Below are 20,879 nucleotides of genomic sequence, written 5' to 3' on the forward strand. Positions count from 1 at the left end.
TTCTGCGTTTTAAGAAATAAAGGAAGAGACAATGCTTTAGCTTTATACTTCTGAATCTGAAAGGGTCGAGAAACAGTTATCAGAGGTATGTTTTGGGTTACCAACAGAAATCACTGATGGGATTAAATTTTTAATTTCATGTGATTAATATATATTTCAATTTAGGTGCATAATATTAAGTATTTTAATGCCGTTTGACCTCTTTAATCAGAAAATATCATTTTGGTCAACATCTGTCATCAATTTATTAAATTTATTTTCGCCTATGTTTGAAATCAATTTAATATATTGACCTGCATTATTTTCTCAAATTAGCCCTTACCAATTTGCCATCTTGACCTGGGTTATTTTCAACCGCGAGATAATTATGCTAGTTTGGTGATATTGTGTTTTAAAATGCAATGTACAAGATGATGAGTCATCACAACCTGTTCTAATGAACAGGTTATATTGGCACCTGAGGTGGTTGTACTAAAGAATTCAATCCTAAAATGTGTCCCGAAGAAAATTTAAGTCAAAATGAACTAAAGTTGAGTAAAAAAAGCAAACGAAACATCACTGTAACGAAAATATAATCAGTTTTTCTAGATACAAAAACAAAAACAAAATATGAAGTCCTAAATTCGTTTGTCTGTCTGAGATTATATTGCTTAACCATGTTAACAATATTTATGTCAAAAACACCTAAGTTCCAAAACTTTAAAATATTGGTAGAAAAGCTTAACAAATTGCATTAATGGCTTCAAAAACATGTCAAGTATGGCTCTGAAAGTCAATTCAATTATGCCTATGGAACATTATATCAAGTATGCCTAACGAAAATCAAGTCAAATATTCCTACTGAAGATCAATTCAAGTATGCCCCCTCAAAATCAATTAAAGCATGCCTGCTAAAATCAATTCAAGTATGTTTTACACATTTCATTTGTTTTTCATTGTTTCGTTAATAGCGTTAAAACTGTCAAGAAAATTACAAATATTATACACATTTGAAATATTACTGTAGTGTCTGAAAATCTAAATATGCCATATTTTAATAACCATAATAAACTGTTCAAAGATTACTCTCTGCAACAATTAATAAACTCTGCAACGTTTATGTCTTTAAATGTAATGTTCTTGTGCTATTGTACTTAAATAGGTTACGGAAGGACAAATTCATAGTGAGTAGCATGCACACCATGCAACCACTTGGGGGCAAAATATTTAAAATACTGAAATTGAGGCATTTTAAAGGACAAATGTATTTGTTTAGTATAAATCGGATTTACACATAAAGGCACTTCCAGATTTATATGTGTATCAGTTATCAACCATACATTTAAACCAGGGAGGAAATTGAAACTGAATCAACACATTTTGAACACTAGTATAATTTGTGAAAAGCTTGCATTGATGTATCTTTAACAATTTTTGGAGTTTGGATCCAGAAAGGAAGTGGGAACGTTAATTGACAAACAGACAAAAACACAAAGCATCCTAATATGATAGTAGAGTAATCCCCCAGTTATATTAGAATTGTTCAAATGACTCTTGCCAATGTATCTTTCGGCATTAATGGCATCTGAATATTTAAGACATACACTGGGATAATTTTGAAGTAAAAATTTTCAGTGGGTTTATATTATGGATTGAGGTAGTTATCATCTCATTTACGGTTCAAATTCAGCATGATAGGTTGATGAGGGATTTTAAAAATTCCTGAATGTGTTATTATACTGTAACGTTGTTTTCTTTAAGCCTCTCACCAAATATCAAAAGCGCCGACTAGAAAACAGAATTAAGGCGAAACTAGTTTGAATTAAAAAAGACAAGCAGAAACCTCAACTATTTCGAATAAGTCCGACTGTCAATTTGTTTTATTTGAATGATTGTTTCGATGCAAAAGGTCTGATCGTCCTGGTACCTGCTCATACATTTGCTAGAGTCACTGGACATTTATACTGCAAAGTTGTTTTCTTTATGCCTCTCATCAAATATCAACAGAGCCGACTAGAAATGTTTAAATGAACTTGTTCCAGTTGATGGAACATGCAATTCAGGCGAAACAAGTTTGAATTGGAAAAGACTAGCAGAGACCTCAATAATTTATATGTAGTCGGACTGTCTATTTGTTTTATTTGCATTATTGTTTCGACGCAAAATGTCTGACCGTCCTGGTACCTGCTAATACATTTGCTAGAGTTACTGGAGATGTTAATACCTCTAAAATGTTGCCATATATTCTGCAATACTGCCAGCTTATCTGTTATTCAATGGTATCCAAGCGTTATCCAGTGCACTAATATTAAGAATTTTGTAATACCTTAGTGTGTATTGCCTTTCATTTGTACCACAATATTTATATACGTACAGATTTGCCTTCTTGGAAATCATCTTCATTGCTATTTGTTCAATTGATACTGACTGACATGTTCATAAGTATTACCCACATATTCCTAAAGTAAAACAACGATAATGGTGTAATTTGTATTTTCTGTTCTTTATAGTGGTCTTATGGGATCGTTCTTTGGGAATTGGTGACAAGAGGATTAACTCCATATTATGAAGTTGACAACTGGGACATCGTGCTGTACTTGCAGAAAGGGAGAAGACTTTCTCAGACTCAGTACTGTCCAGACAAACTGTACGAAACTATACCAATTTTTATATTTTGTCTTTTATTCCATAGTCAATAATGCAGCATACAAATGTGTTTCAATATAAAGGCATAATATATTTAGTGAAGCTGCAGCTTGTGGAAAGGATGCCTCTATATTTACATTCAATTTTCACCAGGAACTCAATAAAGTAGAACTTAACATTAATATCAGTCAATGTCATGTAACCGGCTCTTCCACGGTCACGTAGAGGAAATTAGTAAATAGGCCACGAAAGAGGTAAATCTTGGACAAGCCCAATATCTTAGAGCTCATTGATAGTTGCAAAATAAAAACTAGATATCCAAGCAGTAAAACGGTCAAACAACCCCTTATTCTAGAAGCATATGCTTTCAAAGTGATGCTGATGATAGAAGGTAGATAAATAAGGATCGGTTCAGTTGCAGTTATAATATTCATTATTGATCAGCCCTCAAAGACAATGCAGCCATGCTCACAATACCCTTGAAAATGATGCCATGTTCATCCTTACTACATATTAAGTCTTTGCACTGAAGTGTTATTGTCTTACAAATTGTCTTCAAGCGCATCCAGGTGATATTACGTGTCCTTTCCCCATTGTAAAGAGCTGTCATTGTTACTTGCATCCAAGGAGACCAACTCAGAGATGTGTATTTAAAGGAACTGCAAGCAACCCATTCAGAGCTGTCTATGTTAAAGGCATCGCAGGGGACCTATTTAGAGATGTCATTGTTACAGGTGTGCTATGTGACTCATTAAGAGCTTTCATTGTTACAAGCATCCCGGGATCCATTCAGGAGACCCAATAATTGTTGACTTTTTACGGACATTCCAACTGATTTATTCAGAGCTGTCATTGTTACAGTCATCCCAAGTCACCCATGTAGAAATGGCATTGTTACAGTCATCCCAGGGGACCCATTCAAAGCTGTCCTTATTATAGGCAACACAGTGGCTCCATTCAGTGATGTATTTTGTAGGGTGTCCAGTTAGAACTGTCTTTGTTACTGACATCGCAAGAGATCCATTAAGAGCCGTCTTTGTTACCGGCATCATGGGGGACAAATTCAGAGTTGTTTTGCAGCAAGGTATATACCTCTTCATCAGCTATAGGGCAGTAGAGACATCTTAAAATGTATACTCGCCAGGCATTAGCTCTATACTTATCTTGGTGATAATGCCTAGTAGCATACTTTGACCAGACAATATTCTAATATCTCTCAAATATTTGATTCAGGCACCATAGGTTCAGAATGGAAGCATTTGATACTCAACATCATTAGGGAAGAAATTTCCCTATTAGCTTTGATCTTAAAGGTGTGAAACATCCATGTTCCAATCCATAAGTGCCTGAGGAAATGTCTGAGGTTCGCATGTAATGATACAGTATACCAATTAAGGCCATCCTCGCATGGTATTAACATCAGTCCCAGTGTTAGTGTCAAAGTTATGGACATAGTTATGTTGAACGTCAGAGCCACCTACATCTTCTGAGAATTCCTACTACCTGGATAACATTCTGCAAAAGCATCGCATCAAGTTTTATATACCAGATCATGACACGAAATCCTGTGATTCACTTCGGCTTCAAAAGGTTCAGTTTGATTTAGTGGGGTTTAGAGCAGGAGTATAGCCTACATTCCCGGGTCGTGCAGCATTATCACAATGCAGCCACTAAAGTTTCGTTGGATTATTGGGGAATGCTCATTAGTTTCTAGGACGTTTCACAATGTCACTTGGTCACCATCTTTTCAGTGTAATTCTTCGTAGACTAGTTATATTGTTATCTATGGATTTTATGATGAAGTGAATTAGAATAAAAAATCCAATCTGTTAACCGCACAATTGTCGGCCGATTGCAAAGTAAATCTCGTTGAGGGTATCAAACACTGTTTCCTTACAACCAATCTTCTCATATACATATTTTCTATTTTCGAATGTGAATATATGTTATGCACATTACTCAGCTGAATCATATTAATTAATTATAGTGGAGAGACACTGGCATTGCTTTACCAGTAGTAGTTCGCATGGTCTCTACTCAAAAACCACTAAACAAATAACAACCAAATCGGAAAGAATTTTTACTGAACGAGTTTCTAAACTGATACAACATCATGCCAATCCTCCATTAAATTTTGTTGATGTTACTAAAATATAACACCTTTAATTCATCATCCCAAGGGGCATTGAAAGTTTCTCACTAAACCCTTATACTCCTCACTAATTTCTAATCGAACCAAAGCGCCTCTTTGCAAGATACACCTCAACATGTAACTTCATACGAACCTCTTTGCAAGATACACCTCAACATGTAACTTCATGCTAAGCAGCATCAAAATATTAACGAAGTTCCACAATGCATTTGAAGCAAATGAGTGTTAATATATGTTGGCCAAAAAATGATAACGATTTTCACGTCATCTGGTTGACAAAATAGTAACCGAACAATGTATAACCTTATACATATGACATGCACAAGAAATGGGACATCAGTATGACAGTTCTAATGAAAATGATTAAATATCTCGATGTACAAACCAAGGAAAATATTAATATGATAAGCCTAATAAAAGCAGATATGTCAATATGATAAGCTAAATGAAAATGAAAAAACTGTCTCGAATGTGTTAACAGTAAAACAAAAACTTATCAGGGAAAATAATTATGCACCCACTAGTGAAAGACATGGTTATCACTTGCATTGATGGTTATAAACAATTTTTATTTTACAGATTTTATTGACACCGCAATATTCATACTAATTATCCCTGGTATTTTGCCACGTCTCAGATGACATCGCAACCTAACTGAGTGACTGACTGTAGATGAATGTCGACTTTACATAAATTGCTCTCTTTGGACTTCTCATATGTGTTCACAGCTATGTTGATATGTGTGAGAAGATGATTTATCCAAAGGAATATAGATGCTGTACAGACAACTCTGGTATACACACCCCACTGGTAATGCTAAGTGGAAGTATGCTGATAATATAAATAGGGAATTTAACAATCAACAAATGACATACGCTGACAGTATAGCTGAATAATGTTGTTTGTGCGTAACGTATACATAGATTAGTATGGCAGTGTATGTGTGAAGTATCGCCTCTCCTGCTGCTGAAACAAGAATATCTACAGAAAATAAATAAGAACAGGAATGTAATTAATTTTAACTAAAGTGGACTAGCAAACATTCTGCCATGAAGTCATTTCAGACATACAAAAAGATGCCAATCTGCCTTCAATAAACATTTAAAGAAACTTAATTAAAAAAACTGATGAGAAGAAGAGGGCCAAATTTGACAGACATTTGGGTGCCTTTCAGACGGTTACACATGCTGCCAATATCCTATCAAATAAGCCACCATTTTAAGTAATATTCATATTATACACCACACAATATAATGTGACCACACTTGATAGAAGAAATTTAGACATTTGTTGACTTTGTTTGATCGCCATAAAACGCAGCAAATGATGCTAAAATTACCAGAATAATTAATGTTTTCTTGCCAACAACCATTCAAAAGCATTGGACCATCTTTTCAGAAATTATCATAGCTTAAAGGATTTTTATCTGTACACAGTTAGTCCAATGTTAGTTATGTAAGGCCACAATTTCTAGCGAGAAAAATATTATAATAACTTTATACAATGTTTCCGACAAAATAGACCAACTTTAACAGAAAGCTGATAACTGATGATGTGTTATCAAACATTGATGAAGTTAAAACAATTGAAAAGCCCTCAACACAATTCGCTTATGAGATATGCAAATGCGAACACTGGTGGAAATGTATATAGACCTAATTTATTAATCAAGAAATATTTCATTTGGTTGTCAGGCAAATGTCAGCTAGTTCAACAGTCTCAAGCCTTATTGTGATATTTGTTTTAAAATGTATTATTTAATCCAGAAAGGTTGGCATGCATGCACCGTACCAATAGTTTTATGATGAAGCCACATGGAGCCAACTGCAACACCTGAACCAGAAGGTGGTGTTGCAATATCAAAACTATTTGGACAACATCTACATGGAAGTACTTGATGTCGCCAACGATGTACAAATGTGTTTACCAGGTGGTCACAATAGAAAAGAAAAACATGATGTTTTACCATGATGAGATAAATGACCTTCGCATCAGTGCATTAGTCATATATTACCTAGAACTACTAAGTGACACCCATGTGCAAACTGAATTGCACTTCACATCATATCCTCAGTCACCTGTTACATATAACTACTTAGTGACACCAATGTGCAAACTGAATGGCCCTTCACATCAATACATCAGTCACGTGTTACATTGAACAACTTAGTGACACCCATGTGCAAAATGAATGGCACTTAACATCAATGCATCAGTCATTTATTACCTAGAAGTACTTAGTGACACTTATGTCCAACCTAAACTACAGGGTGGCCCATATCATGAGGATAAGTATTAACCTTACCATGGCAAAGGACCAGCCTTTAAGGACTATGCACATAATGGTCTTCTGGAACCAATACGTTTAAAGTGTGGGACAGAGATTCAGTCATCATGTGGTATTATTAGTCAGGAATACCTGCAAGTACATACTGTCAAGGACCATAGCAACTGCATACATGATGTTAGCTACATAAATCCACATGGTAACATAACTGATGGTGTAGTAACTAATCTATCAGTTGGTACAATATAAAGAGAGGCCATGACAATGGCGGAAAGATTTAAATGGCATTCATCAAAGTCAAGAGACAAAAACCTTCACAGTTGTTATCTGGTAGCCCCATTGTTGGACATAATTATAACCTACACCAATTATGTAAATACAATTTTCAATATTTTTCATGTACAACTTATTATTATATTTAGTAGTAGTAGTAGTGATAGTAGCAGTAATAGTAGTAGAAGTAGTAGTAGAGTATACACAGCTTAGGTATAAACCTATACAGCGATATTATTAAAGAAGTCATTTGCAAACAAAGACATAAATAAGCAGTTAGATGCCATATTCAGCCTTGGATTACTCAACACTATTCGTGTGAAAGAAAAGATTGGCATACTTTTGTTAGCTTGATGCTTGCTAGCAATGCAATTTGTTATCTGATTTAAAACAGCCATTTTGTATAGCATATCACCATCATTTGCGTACAATTGCAAAACATTTATACCAGGATGCATTCTTTCCAATTTTGTAAAATATTATTCAGGTTGGTTGGTTAGTATGCTTCCTAAAAGGCTTTTAATGATTTTTATATATTTTGTTATGCTACCCAAAGTTGATGGCTGATTAAGATTGTTTATTAATAACATATGAAGTAATCATCTCATTGTGTTCTTAGTCAAAGTTGAATAAATTATATCTTGCAGATGTCGCCAAAGCTGCAATATTTGATACAAGATCACCATAATTTATTCAAACTTGAGATGGTTTAGGTCAGGACATTTACTTTCAAAAATGGTCAAATGTATTTCAGCACATTTAAAATAGTCATCTAAAGGTGTTTCAATTAATTGTTTAGATCATAGTGGTTTGTGTAGGATTTCTATTTTTAGTAATGGTCACTATATTTGTCGCAGGATCGGTGTAATTTATATATGCTGATAAGACTTGTATGCCGGGAATTTTGCCTTCGAGTTGTCATGTGTCACTCAAACACCAGTCTCAGGGTCATACAATAATCGAAATTGGACATATGGCCGAGGGAGCTATACATAATTATTTGATGTGCAGAGCACATTTCCTTTCTTTAGTCCCTGTTGAAATCAACAGTAAAAAGTGTATAATTTAGGTTATTTAGCCCTATGACCATGTGAGCTAAAAATGAGTTTGGCTGCACAGAACGAATTTGGTTTGTTTGGCACATAGTGTCATTATATACATGTTCAAACATACATCTGTGGAGGAAAGTCTGACAATCAGTTTCTCTATGTAAAAATCAATGGCTAAAGGGTCATTTCTTCGCAATACAATAATGGTGTGGAAGTTTTACTGTGATAAATACGTATAGAATCAATAATGTATGTCATGAACTCCTTTGAAATGCGACTAAAGTTCTATATATTGAATCGATGCTCATGATTATTCCACCTAGTGCATTACAAAAGTGGTGACATTTTGTATTTCAATTAATAATGTTTAATCAACTATTCGTTAAATTTATACTAAATATGTCGAATCCACTTACATCGATACTTTTATTGTATCCTCAGTATCTTGGATCCATTTACAAAAATACGTTTTAGTATATCCTCAGTATCTTCGATCCATATATACTCTGTACTCTTTTTGTGTTATCAACATATTGTATCCAGATACACCTATAAACTTGAAAATAATATGCAGTTAATATTCATGCACACTATTTTGATCGTAGAAAAATGAAATCATTGTTAGTTAACTTTTTGATTTGAGTATTCACTATGTATGTAAATCAATCTTGTTTTATTTCGCCTTACTATTGTATATTAATACAGTGAGGTGAAAAATATTTCCTGGAACATTATCACTAGTATATTCTAAAATCTGTACGGCGAATGTATTGTTGTTAAGTTTCATGAAAACTACCTTGATGAACCGTTGAAGTTGCCACCACCATATACCATTACTACCAGAAGACACTTACAACATTGTGTTCATTGTAGACAGTTCCGAAGATATCTTGCCTTTAGTGATTTGTCCCTCTCCAGTGCAAAATCAGATAAAGGATTGTGTCTTCGCATAGGATACTGACTATATGATAAGCAAGTTATCTGGCCTAAACAAACGTATATCAGTATTTGAGTGTTAAGAAGCATAGCAGGATAATTATGTCTGACACACTGTCGGTATCATGCTCTATGTTCCCAATGTGTGACATGTTAGTAACGTGTGCTGTGTTAGCAATGTGTGCTAATGTTAGTAATGTGTTCTAATGTTTTTGAACCAGCCTAGGCCAATCATATTACTTACAATCATCAAGATCTTAGTTTTAATCATTAACTCTGTATGACACATGGGATGAATTTACTTGCTACTGCTAATTTTAGCTGGATCGCATGGCATGCATTTCTAATTGAAATCGTAAGAGATTCGAACCACACCATGGCAGCCAATCAGGGATTGTCCTGGCAAGATCCAAACCCACACGTTTCTGTTCAAGACTCCTGCATGCTTGCCAATGAAACCATTCCACCGCATAGCATGGGTGCCATCAATAAACGATGATACTTCTCAATGAATCTTGACAAAATGCAATAGTAAATATTCAATTGTAAAGCCTCTCAAAATCTGTAAAATAGATTCTTGTCAGCAATAAAATAATACAGCCGTTAGTAAAGCTAGAGACAATGAAAACAAATTCTACTAACAACAAAACTGCTGAACAAATTCTGACCAAAATAATATAAAAACTATACGGCCAAAAGTGCCCTTTCAGAGAAACAATTGATGCTGATCTGGGATCAAATATGGACCAAACTGCTGTTAACATAGACCAACATACATATAGATAATGTTTAATACACCATTTAATGGAATACGTTTACAAATGCACATGTGCAAACACATTTGGTTAATGATATTACTTATCAACAACTGCTCGATGGTCTCTTAAAATGTAAAGAGTAATTGAAATTCGTCATCATATATCGCCATCATTAAGAACAGAAGAAAAGCATTTAAACAACTCGTTCTCAAAAACTTGCCAACAGAATTCGACCAACTTTGACAGAAAGCATTCGGCGATATGGCCCTTCAGAATGACAAATACTTAAGATGTGGCGTCTCATATGGATGCAAATTTATAAAACAAACTGACGAAAAAAAAACAATTTTGATAATGACATTTGCCATGAAAACACTGGAATAAATGTATACAGCCTATGGTTTAGTTTAGCGAAATTTAGGAAAATGTCATTCAGTTGAGTAATATCCGATCTGATTGCGCCTCTTGCTTTTAAAATCAATCTGTTTAAAAACATATATCTTTTTCAGGTATAATATTATGCAGAAATGTTGGCTAGTTGAACCACAAGATCGACCTACCTTCAGTGTCTTAGCAAGCGAGATAACAGATATTGTGTCTGTTGCGGAACATGACGTGCAGCAAGGTTTGCTGAGAATAGACATTCATTGTGCTCAGTTTAATCAAGTCGACTCCGCAAAGTACCATTCCGCATATAAGGACACCGATCTGGAACTGTCTACAAAACCTGAACCTATAGGTGGCGCTAATTGTGGCAACGACTACATGGCAGTATTTGATGCCACCAATGATGTGCACATTCATCCAACGGATGGTGCTAATGGCAACAACAAAACTGAGCCTTACCATTACGCATATGATGACACCTTCTTGGAGCCGCATACAAAATCTGAACCAAAAGGTAGTGATGATGGTGGCAACGACTACGTGGAAGTACCTGATGCAACCAATGACGTGCAGATTTATGCAATGGGTGATGCTAATGGAAACAACAACAGTGTGCCTCACAATGATGCATATGATGACATCAACCTGGAGCCACCGACAAAAGATGCACCATTGGCTGGGGCTGCAAACAACTACATGGAAGCATATGATGACGTAAACGATGAGCAAATTTGTCCGCCCGGTGGAACTAATAGCAGCAACAAACATGAACCTTGCCATGACCAGTTAGTGTCCATTGACGTCGATGCACCAGGCAAGTTACCTGAAAGTACTTAGAGACACTCACGTGCGAACAGGGCAGTTTGGTAGCACAAATATTGGAGGAAACACCGACCCAGAGCAATGAAACAGCCCTAAAAAAATGAACTTATTATTTACACAGGAATAGCAAATGCGGTTAACTTGACATACTCTTTGCAGTACAAGTGGTGGTGAAGAAAATGCCAAGATCAGGAAGAGGATTCAAGATTTAAACGGTATTCATCAAAGTCAGGATACATTAATCTTCACAATTGTTGTAAATTTTGAAAAGTATGGAGTTATTCTAATAATCCCATTTTTGAAAAACAATATTTTACGTGCAATGTATCATACACTGTTTGATATTCAATCAATCGTTATTATTATTATTATTATTATTATTATTATTATTATTATTTTCAGCTACTTTTTGCTTATTAAAATAAACAAAATTTTATTGTGAAAACATTTATCTTTGAAATATCAAAATGCAAAATTATAGCTAAAGACCATAGTGAGCATAAAATCTCTTACCTTGCCAACATCTTTATAAAAGATTAATACAAGACTGGTTGGCATATAAATTTGGTTAGTAAGATACTTGCTGGTGATGAAACCTTTTTCTGTTAAGTAATAACTTCCATATTTGACAACAAACTGGATTGGTATTCATTTTGGGAAAAATGTTGTTTATCGTAGTTTTCTTCCAAATTTTTACAAGTCATTTATAAGATTTTATAATTATTTTTTTAATGGCAACCACACTTGATGACGGATTGAATTTTTTTTTTTGGTATAAACTTGAGACACCATCATATCGGGATTCTTCCTGTCAGATTTCATCCAATTCTAATTTGCGTCTTTTAGGATAGGTCATTTTAATGTTTTTCTATTTTGTAAGCAGCAACTGCAATATTTTGCATTGGATCTGCATCATTTGTTATAACTAGAACATACTTTATGCCCGGATATTCCTTTTGAATTTTGGCAAATTTTAAAAAATCTTTTTTTCTGAAAAATTATTTTTTTAAAAGTTTTAGTATAGTTGTACAAAATTAAAGTATCTGTATTTGTGAAAACGCCCTATCTCAAAATCTCTTCAGACGTATTGACAGTTGTTTCTGAGAATAAATGTATGATAAGATGTTTCTATTTTTAGTAACGGTTGCCATTTTTGTAAGCAGATCCGTACCAGTTGTAGTAACCTCTTACGCTTTCATTGCACAATAGGTTCTGTCAAGTTGGCATACAACACAACACTTATACAGAACCATTGCATCATCTCACTTGGCCGGATGGCCATGTGAGCAAAAAGTGATAGTTATGTGGGTAGAACAACGTTCCTTTGTTTGGCACTTATCATCATTGAATACATATTTAGCCATCATTAGAAAATAGTGATAGAGCCTTTTAGTTCCTAGCAACAATCAGCAGTCAACACATAATGTCTTCCCACTAGATTGTATGTATGATTGTCAAGGATCGTTTATTCAACGTTAACATTGATATGAATACAGTTCACATGAAAAATAAATCGTTTAGCTTTTAATACGTGACCATTAGCATGCTTATCTCCTTGACAACATATGTTAATTCTATACTTAAGAGCACATTCCTCACACTGTCAATGCAAAGATGAAGTCATATCTCCTTACTATGTCAATAAAGTCTAGCTAAAGTTACCTAGCCTAGGCTACGTGGTGCATGTATGAATGTCAAGATTTTTGTATTCATAATTCACATTATATATGTTGCATGTGGCACATCTACTTGGTAACTACATTTTGAATCGAAATTGTAATAGCTACAGAACACGCCATGGTGCCCAATCTTGATCTTTCCAGGAAGGATACAATGTCATTTCCTACTAGTATTCTTAAAAGATGCTACTATTACTAAAAAATAAATATTTTTACAAAAGCTTACTTCCAATCACATAACATAATTGGACCGAACATGTACTATGATCGCATCTTCGCTGATGCAGATCAAGATCCAAAAATCGATGCTATTAACTAACTAATTATAAAAAGATTCACATCACTATTGCACCTGTCAAATTTCGACAGAAAGCATCCCCCTCTAAATGCTCTAATTTCTTTATTTTGAGAATCATACTTGTCCACCCTTAAATATGGCAACAAATGCAAACTCTCTCAACCACTGTTCAACTCTACTTGACAAAATTTGAAAGAAAACATCAAATTTAACTAAAATCTTTGGAACTATTACTCATACGGTGTCATTTCTAAATTTGCAAAAACAAACTGTAATGATCCACACTCCAAAATAGAATGTTTTCAACAACGTCTTCTTAAATACAAAATAGATATCAATTTTCAGCATTTATTTAATTATGTATTTACTTGAGTATGTTATCGCGCTGGTGGGCTAGTGGTAAGAGCATCCGACTCGGAAGCGGGAGGTTATGGTTCAAACTCCGATAGAGTCGTACCAAAGACTTACAAAAATGGTACTGATGCTGCTTTTTTGGTGCTCGGCATTAAGAGGCTAGTATTACGAATGGTCTGCCTAGTGTCATGATAATGTGACTGGGTGCGACATCATGCTGCGAAATGATGCTCCAGTGCTAGATATCACTATAAAATGCCACAATTCAGATATCGTAGCGATATGATTGAAAAAAGTTAATGCTACGTTAAAAATCCTCATCACAAAGGCACGCATACACTTATTTATGTAACAACTGATGCCGATGTGTCCAATATGGCCATCACTACTAAATGTAGAACACAACATTTTACATTTTGTTCTCAAAATAATTGAAGATAAATTGAACCAATGAAACTAAAATGTACCTTAAGAATTTGAAAAATAATTCCAAACTTTCATCCAGTATGGATGATGGTTTTAAAAATAGAATCTAACTGGAATTGACCTCTCAAAGATATCCCATCACAATATAACCGAAATTTACAGAACACATCCTGGTGTAAAGCCCTTTGAATTTGATACGAATGTTGCTAATCTGTCATGTATTTGCCCTTACCAGTTATTGTTTCCTATACAATTTCAATTTATTTTTGCATTAAACTTTAAGTTATTCCAAACAAGATCTTTGTTAACCTAATTTATGAAACAGGTCTTAATCTTAAGCTTTATACAGGAATATGTTACCTAATGTAGGGGATTTTTTATGAAACGTTTAAATTGTTTTAAAATTCAATGGCAACCTTCTATTTAAGTAGAGAACTAATCACATCTTTACAATTTTGTTTCTATTTTCATACTGAGATACGTTAAAGATTGACATGTCAAACGAGCTGAACCCTGTCATAAAAACAACCACATATAGCAGATGAACCAATGATAAATTGATATTGGTAATGGTACTTTGTCAGTGGCCTAAAATAAGAATAAGTATGTTTTAGCATTTAGTCAAGGGAAAATACAATGGAGCTAACATATTTTAACTAGAAAAAAGCAAAGGAGAGAATAACAGTTAAACAAATTATTGCTCTTTATTAAAAACACCATAAAGATAAGTGCATACGATTATTGTATTCAGCTGACATAACCCAGATAAATGTTTAAAAGGAATTAATGTTTATGCAATTAGGATGCATATGTCAGACAATACTGACACGAATTTACTTTTGTAAAGCATAATTTGTACAATCAGTAAGGAAATTAGTCACATGTTCAACTGCAGTAGAAAGGCACGTTTTACATTACCTCTTCGAATTTTAGAACATGTATATCTACCAGTCTCAGTTTTTAGTACATGTAAGCTTGCATCAAATTTAGTTAGAATATATCTTTTAAACATGTCATTGATACATATTCCATACAATAGTGGTCTTAAATTAGGAATAAGAGAAAATTCTCCTATGGTGAGGAACTGTCTGTTTTCTATTTATTTACTTCTATTTATTTACAGCAAAATGACCTATATCATGATTTCTATGTCATGTGTTTTTGAGGTTTTTTGTGTATTCTTTTGCTCTTATGGAAAAGCTACTTTATGTAATAATAAAAATATCTGTTTCTAGCAAGTTAAAAGGGTGAGTTAAGGTATGCCAGTATTATATTTCTTACAAAAATGTCCAAAAATTAAAACATAAGAGCAAAGTGGGAAATATAGTTTCCTACACCCAATATATACTTTGCGAAACGGATATGTTGGAAGGGAAGACACATAGATGTTTAGACGAAAATATATCATCACGTTTATAGGGCAGAACGATCCAAAGTTTAAGCTGAAGACACTTTTTGGATTGATTTGGATTTGTGATCAAAAGAGTGAAGACGTGTTATTAAACTCTTCATAAGCTGAAAAGTTGATGGTTTCGTTTCAATGGCTTACATATAAATAGTTGTCAGCTGTAAGTATAATAGCAGATTAGATGAAAGTTTGAGTTTAGAAGCAGTTCAAATAAATAACATTGGTTTGTGTGTTGTGTATTGCAAACCATAACATGCCAAAAAATTTGATAAATACTGCAGACTAATAATATAAGATCATTTATTGTCCAGTTCAATGATCAAAGTTGAATTTTGTAAATACTTTTTCATTTTAATTTGTTATTGTTTTTATATTTTATTTTGCTATTAAATTTTCTCATTCATTGCATATTATATTCCAAAATAATGCGTAGTATTAGCTACACTAGTCATGGAATAAAATAAATTGTGCCAGGTTTGAGTTCATAGACAGTTTCACTTAGTACAGTTCAGTGATCAAAATTGGAATTTGTAATTTACCTTTAGTACACTTTTTCAATTAATTTGTTATTCTTTTCATATTCTGTTTTGTTATTTAATTTTAACACAGGTTCCATAGTATATAAGTTTAATTCTACTGGTCTTGGATCAAAACAAGCCTATGCAATACCCTATATAATTGTCCATTGTCTAGAGGATTCTCGTGAAACTGTACAGAACATCCCAATTTCACATTCACCCCAAACAGAATTAGAGATGCATCGACATAAAATAAGGGAGCAATATTACCAACACAGCAAACATTTTACGAATATTTGTATAGCTGAAGAATACATACCACAAACCATCATATGTTTAATGAGCATAATTTTACCGTATTACTTCTGCTATTGTGGACAAATTAATTATTTCTATACTTGGTAATATATTTTGTCCAAATAATGTAACATATGTTTGACTAAGGGACTTATATTGTCATTGGTCGTACTAATGCCATAGTTAGGTCTTAGCAGTAGAAGTACTACACTATCAGTCATTATCTTTTAGCTATTCCATAATATTTCTACTTATATCGAATATAGACCTTCATTTAGTTTTATTCTTATATCCAATGTAATCGCTATTATCATTAAATTTTACATGTCGCCGTTTTGCATGCTTTTGTTGAATATTTTGTTTTCAACTGTAGATTAATATTAGTTTACAGGATTGAATTTGCTGTCAGAATTTTGTAAAAGATAACTTTATATTCTTGATATGTAAAACAAGCTAGCAAAACCTAGCCAAGACAATTATATTTTGTACCAATTTGTATGCATGCATTTCTTTTGAAACTGTTTTAATAAAGAGAAGCAAATTAATACACTGATTATAAATATCATCTTGTGTAAGACTGCAACACTTACATGTGTAAAGAGATGTGTTTACTGTAAATATTTACAAAGATCTGAATCCGTGCAAAAACTAACATGCCTTTTGATGTTAGTGATGCAGGAACTACCAATCATTCTAATGATATGATATAAAACATCTTGCCGTAAAAGTACATGATAAACATTTTTTCAACATAAGTTTTGATAAGTAGCATCCTAATTCAATCAAACAAGTTTGCATGACACTGCATAGTTTCTTAGTCTGTATGTTTTCTACAAAAGCGTCCTACGCATGTGTCATGGCAGTTTGTCTGGTTGCATTATCCATTGTGTTCACCATTTACGTGTCTGTAGCAGTATGAAGCAATATGATGTTGATCTTAAGGTTGCTTGAAGTACATTGTCAACAAACGAAATGAGTCATGTCATAATACGAAGCAAAAGACACACAGCCTGTGAAACCATTGCAAGTTGATATAGGTATGGCGCCCCATCGGTGGCTTATACAAATAATAATATGTTATTAATTTGTCAGAGATCCACAAAGGACAAAAGAATGGAGCTAATACCTCCTACCTACAAAACAAACAAATCAGAGAATATCGATTACACCAATAAATGCCTCTTGTATTACAAGCATCCGGTGCATAATTGCATAAATTTAATGTCAAATCGTCAGCTGACATAATTTAGATAAATGTTTAAAATGAATTAATTAAAATTAGGATAAATACTACAGACAATGCTGCAAAAATATCACTTTCTGCAACATAATATGTACAACCATTAAGTAGATGAGTTAGTCGTCAATGCATAATATGTACAATCATTAAGAAGATGAATTAGTCGTCAATAGCATTAGCATAGCACTATCCATACAATCTCTCAGAGTGTTACGAAATGTAAATATTCCAGTCTCAGACTTTAAATCATATTTTCTGAGTAGAACAACAACATTCAATTATCTGCGGTGTATTAATAGTACTTAAATTTATAAAAATGATGAAATACATGTAAATTTACCTCTTTTATTTCGTAATGTCTATCCATTTTTAAAGCATTAGACGGGTGCGTTCTTAAGGGAGTGCACATATTTGATTTCTTACCAAAAGTGTCCATGAACAAGGATGTCTAACTCAAACATAACATCCAAATTGGAACTATAGTAACTTACACCCAATATCTATTTCGCAATAAGGATGTGTAATTCATCGTCAGGGAAGAATAGATGTAAATGTGTCATCAACCCGTTATGGAACAGCATGGGCCCAGAGTTCAGGAACACAAAAGATTTGGTTTGATAATGTAATCAAAAAGGTGGAGACTTGTTATACTCGACGTAAGCTGACAACTTGACTTTTCTATATGAATAACTTACATATAAATAGCTGCAAGTTATAAACCTAGCATGCAGTTTGGGAGATGGACTGAGTTTAAATTGGTTCCATTAAATGGCGTTGGTTTGGTTATTGTAAAACATAGGTTTAGAAATTTTATAAATGTTGCAGCCTTAAAACATAGTTAATTTACTGTTCAATTCAGTAATCAAATGTAATTTTGTAAATTATGCTTATTAAAACTTTTCAATATAATTTGTTATTGTTTTTCTATTTCATTTTGGTATTATCACTTCAGTTCTATTGCATAGTATATTCGGAACAGTATTCAACTATATTCCAAGTCACAAGGGTCAGGTAAGCATTCAGTGTCGATTATTTCAGTAATGGGTGTGATTTGTAAGAATTTGATTCTACATACCTATACGTCGCAAGTATTCACTTCATTTAGATTCGAACACACCCATATTCCTTTGGAAAGTCATTGTTTATACGCCCTGAGAGATGCATACGCCAAAATTAATATTAAAGTATACATTTATGGACAAATTGAACATAAAGGTGTTATCCAGCTTAATCTGGATTGAATGTCGCACGCTGTGATGTCCCTATGAAAGCTACGCATATTGATAAACAAATTCGTAATATTAGTACATGACCACTATTGTAAAGGTCCATAGTAATAGGTAGTTTTCATCTGGAAGTTTCTTGCTGACAGTTAAGGTGCAGATAATTGAATAATCTGGATTGAATAGACTTTGCTTACAGAAAAATATGTTAGATTTTGAAAGAACAATTTATATGTAATTTAAAAAATAAATGCGCATGCTTGGCTCATGTGACTTGTACTATAGTAAAGGATCGTAAAACCTTATGCAACATCCTATTCAATCATCCATCATCCAGATGATTCCCATGAAATTGTACACCCACATCCCTGGATCTCATAGGTCCTAACTAAAACTGGTTCTGCTAGGACATCCAATATGGGTGCAAGGGTGGTTATCTTGATGATCTTGTTATCGCTTTTAAACGTATGGTCATTGGACTTTCACCAACATACTGGTCATAGTGTTTTGCTGGCCATAGATGAAATTGTTACTGACCTAACACCCAATATGGACACCTTGGAAGTCATATGTCTAATTTATACAGCTCATCCTTGTTACTTGATGGTCATATAAATGGTATATATGATGAGTGTCTGACCTCTAATGTTTGGTAAATTAAAATGCTACTGATACCCAATAACTGGAAACATTGCTACTCAATGCTCCGTAATGGATGGTGATATCAACATTGCTTCTCAATGATCCGTAATGGACGGTGATATCAACATTGCTACTCAATGCTTCTTAATGGATGGTGATATCAACATGGATTTCAAATAAGAGATAAAATAAAATGCTGCCTGTCTGACATTTTCCAAGATGTTTTTTTATCAATAATGGATGGAGATAATGATATGTCGTTTTAAACAAAATACATCACATCTAGTTTGTCTATGAAAACCGGTACAGTTCTGACATTCAAAAAGGCTGCCAAAGTGGCCACATTGAGCTATTAATGTTACTTCTCCTGAATGTACTGTCATATTGACATGGGGTTTTCTATAAAAGCCCCCTATCTTATATTAATGGTTCTAAATAAAACGAGTGTTAATCTGACCTCCAAATTAGGCTGCCATTGTTGTTATCTTGAAAATATTGGAATCGCTTACCATTTGTAATATATGGTCATATTTACTTGGTGTTTGCACTAAACATTGGTCCTCAGGTAAACAACATTACTAACCTGATATCAAATATGTCCACCATGGTAGTAATCTTGAAACTATCAATACAGCTATTCCTGAATCGATGGTCATATTGAAATTTGGTTTACACTAAAATACTTCTTATGACCTTTAGATGGTCATTAAAAAAAAAACGTTGCTGATAAGATTTTCAATATGGCTTTATGTGATCATATTAATCAGACTTTCAATATGGCTTTATGTGATCATATTGATCAGATTTTTAATATGGCTTGAAGTGATCATATTGGTTAGATTTTCAATATGGCTTTATGTGGTGATATCGATCAAACTTTCAATATGGCTTTATGGATCATATGGATCAGACTTTCAATATGGCTTTATGTGAACATGGTCGTAAAGCTACTAATCGCTGATGGGTGGTCATATCAGCATGGGATTTTCAACAAATGACATCCTATGGTGCCTAATTGGTCCCCGTGTCACCAAGAGAACCGTCATGAAAATCTTCTTCATGTTTCTCCTCCGAAATGATGATTATATCGGCATGGCAGTTTCATCAAAAGACAACTTATGATTTCATGTTCTTCCTGAATCCAATGTGACTAGCAATATTTTATCTTGAAAAATATTGCTATTGCAATTCCTCCGCAATTGTAGTCCATTGTATATAAGGTTTTAACCAGTAAACTGCTTATGATGTCGAATTGGTCAATAATTAAAAAATGGTGCTGGTTTAACATCCAGTGTGGGAACAACACAGGTAATCCTCTTTCATGGATGGACCTACATACTTGTGAGTCCTACTAAAAGATTTTAATGACATCTAGTTCACCTTAAACGAAAATGATGCCAATTGGATAGCTATTCTATCTTCTACAATGAACATCTTTTATATATATTGTTATCGCTATTGATGGTGTACCATCTAATACAGTGGCCATACCAGCCAACCTGAAA

At 33.7% G+C, this 20,879-nt stretch overlaps 1 protein-coding gene across 1 annotated transcript in view; it reads left to right on the forward strand.

Annotated features, from left to right (window-relative positions):
- LOC149769644 (hepatocyte growth factor receptor-like) overlaps positions 1-18,418 on the forward strand; it is a 167,868-nt gene extending 149,450 nt beyond the window's left edge. The window contains exons 26-27 of the mRNA XM_089949788.1: positions 2,490-2,626; positions 10,590-18,418. Of these exons, the coding sequence (XP_089805914.1) occupies positions 2,490-2,626; positions 10,590-11,304 (852 nt within the window). The 3' untranslated portion in view covers positions 11,305-18,418. The remainder of the gene's footprint in view (positions 1-2,489; positions 2,627-10,589) is intronic.
- Positions 18,419-20,879: the final 2,461 nt, after the last annotated feature.

The sequence above is a fragment of the Sinohyriopsis cumingii genome, unplaced genomic scaffold, assembly GCF_028554795.1.
Source record: "Sinohyriopsis cumingii isolate HCF-2022 unplaced genomic scaffold, ASM2855479v2 utg003356l, whole genome shotgun sequence".
Classification (NCBI taxonomy): Eukaryota; Metazoa; Mollusca; class Bivalvia; order Unionida; family Unionidae; genus Sinohyriopsis; species Sinohyriopsis cumingii.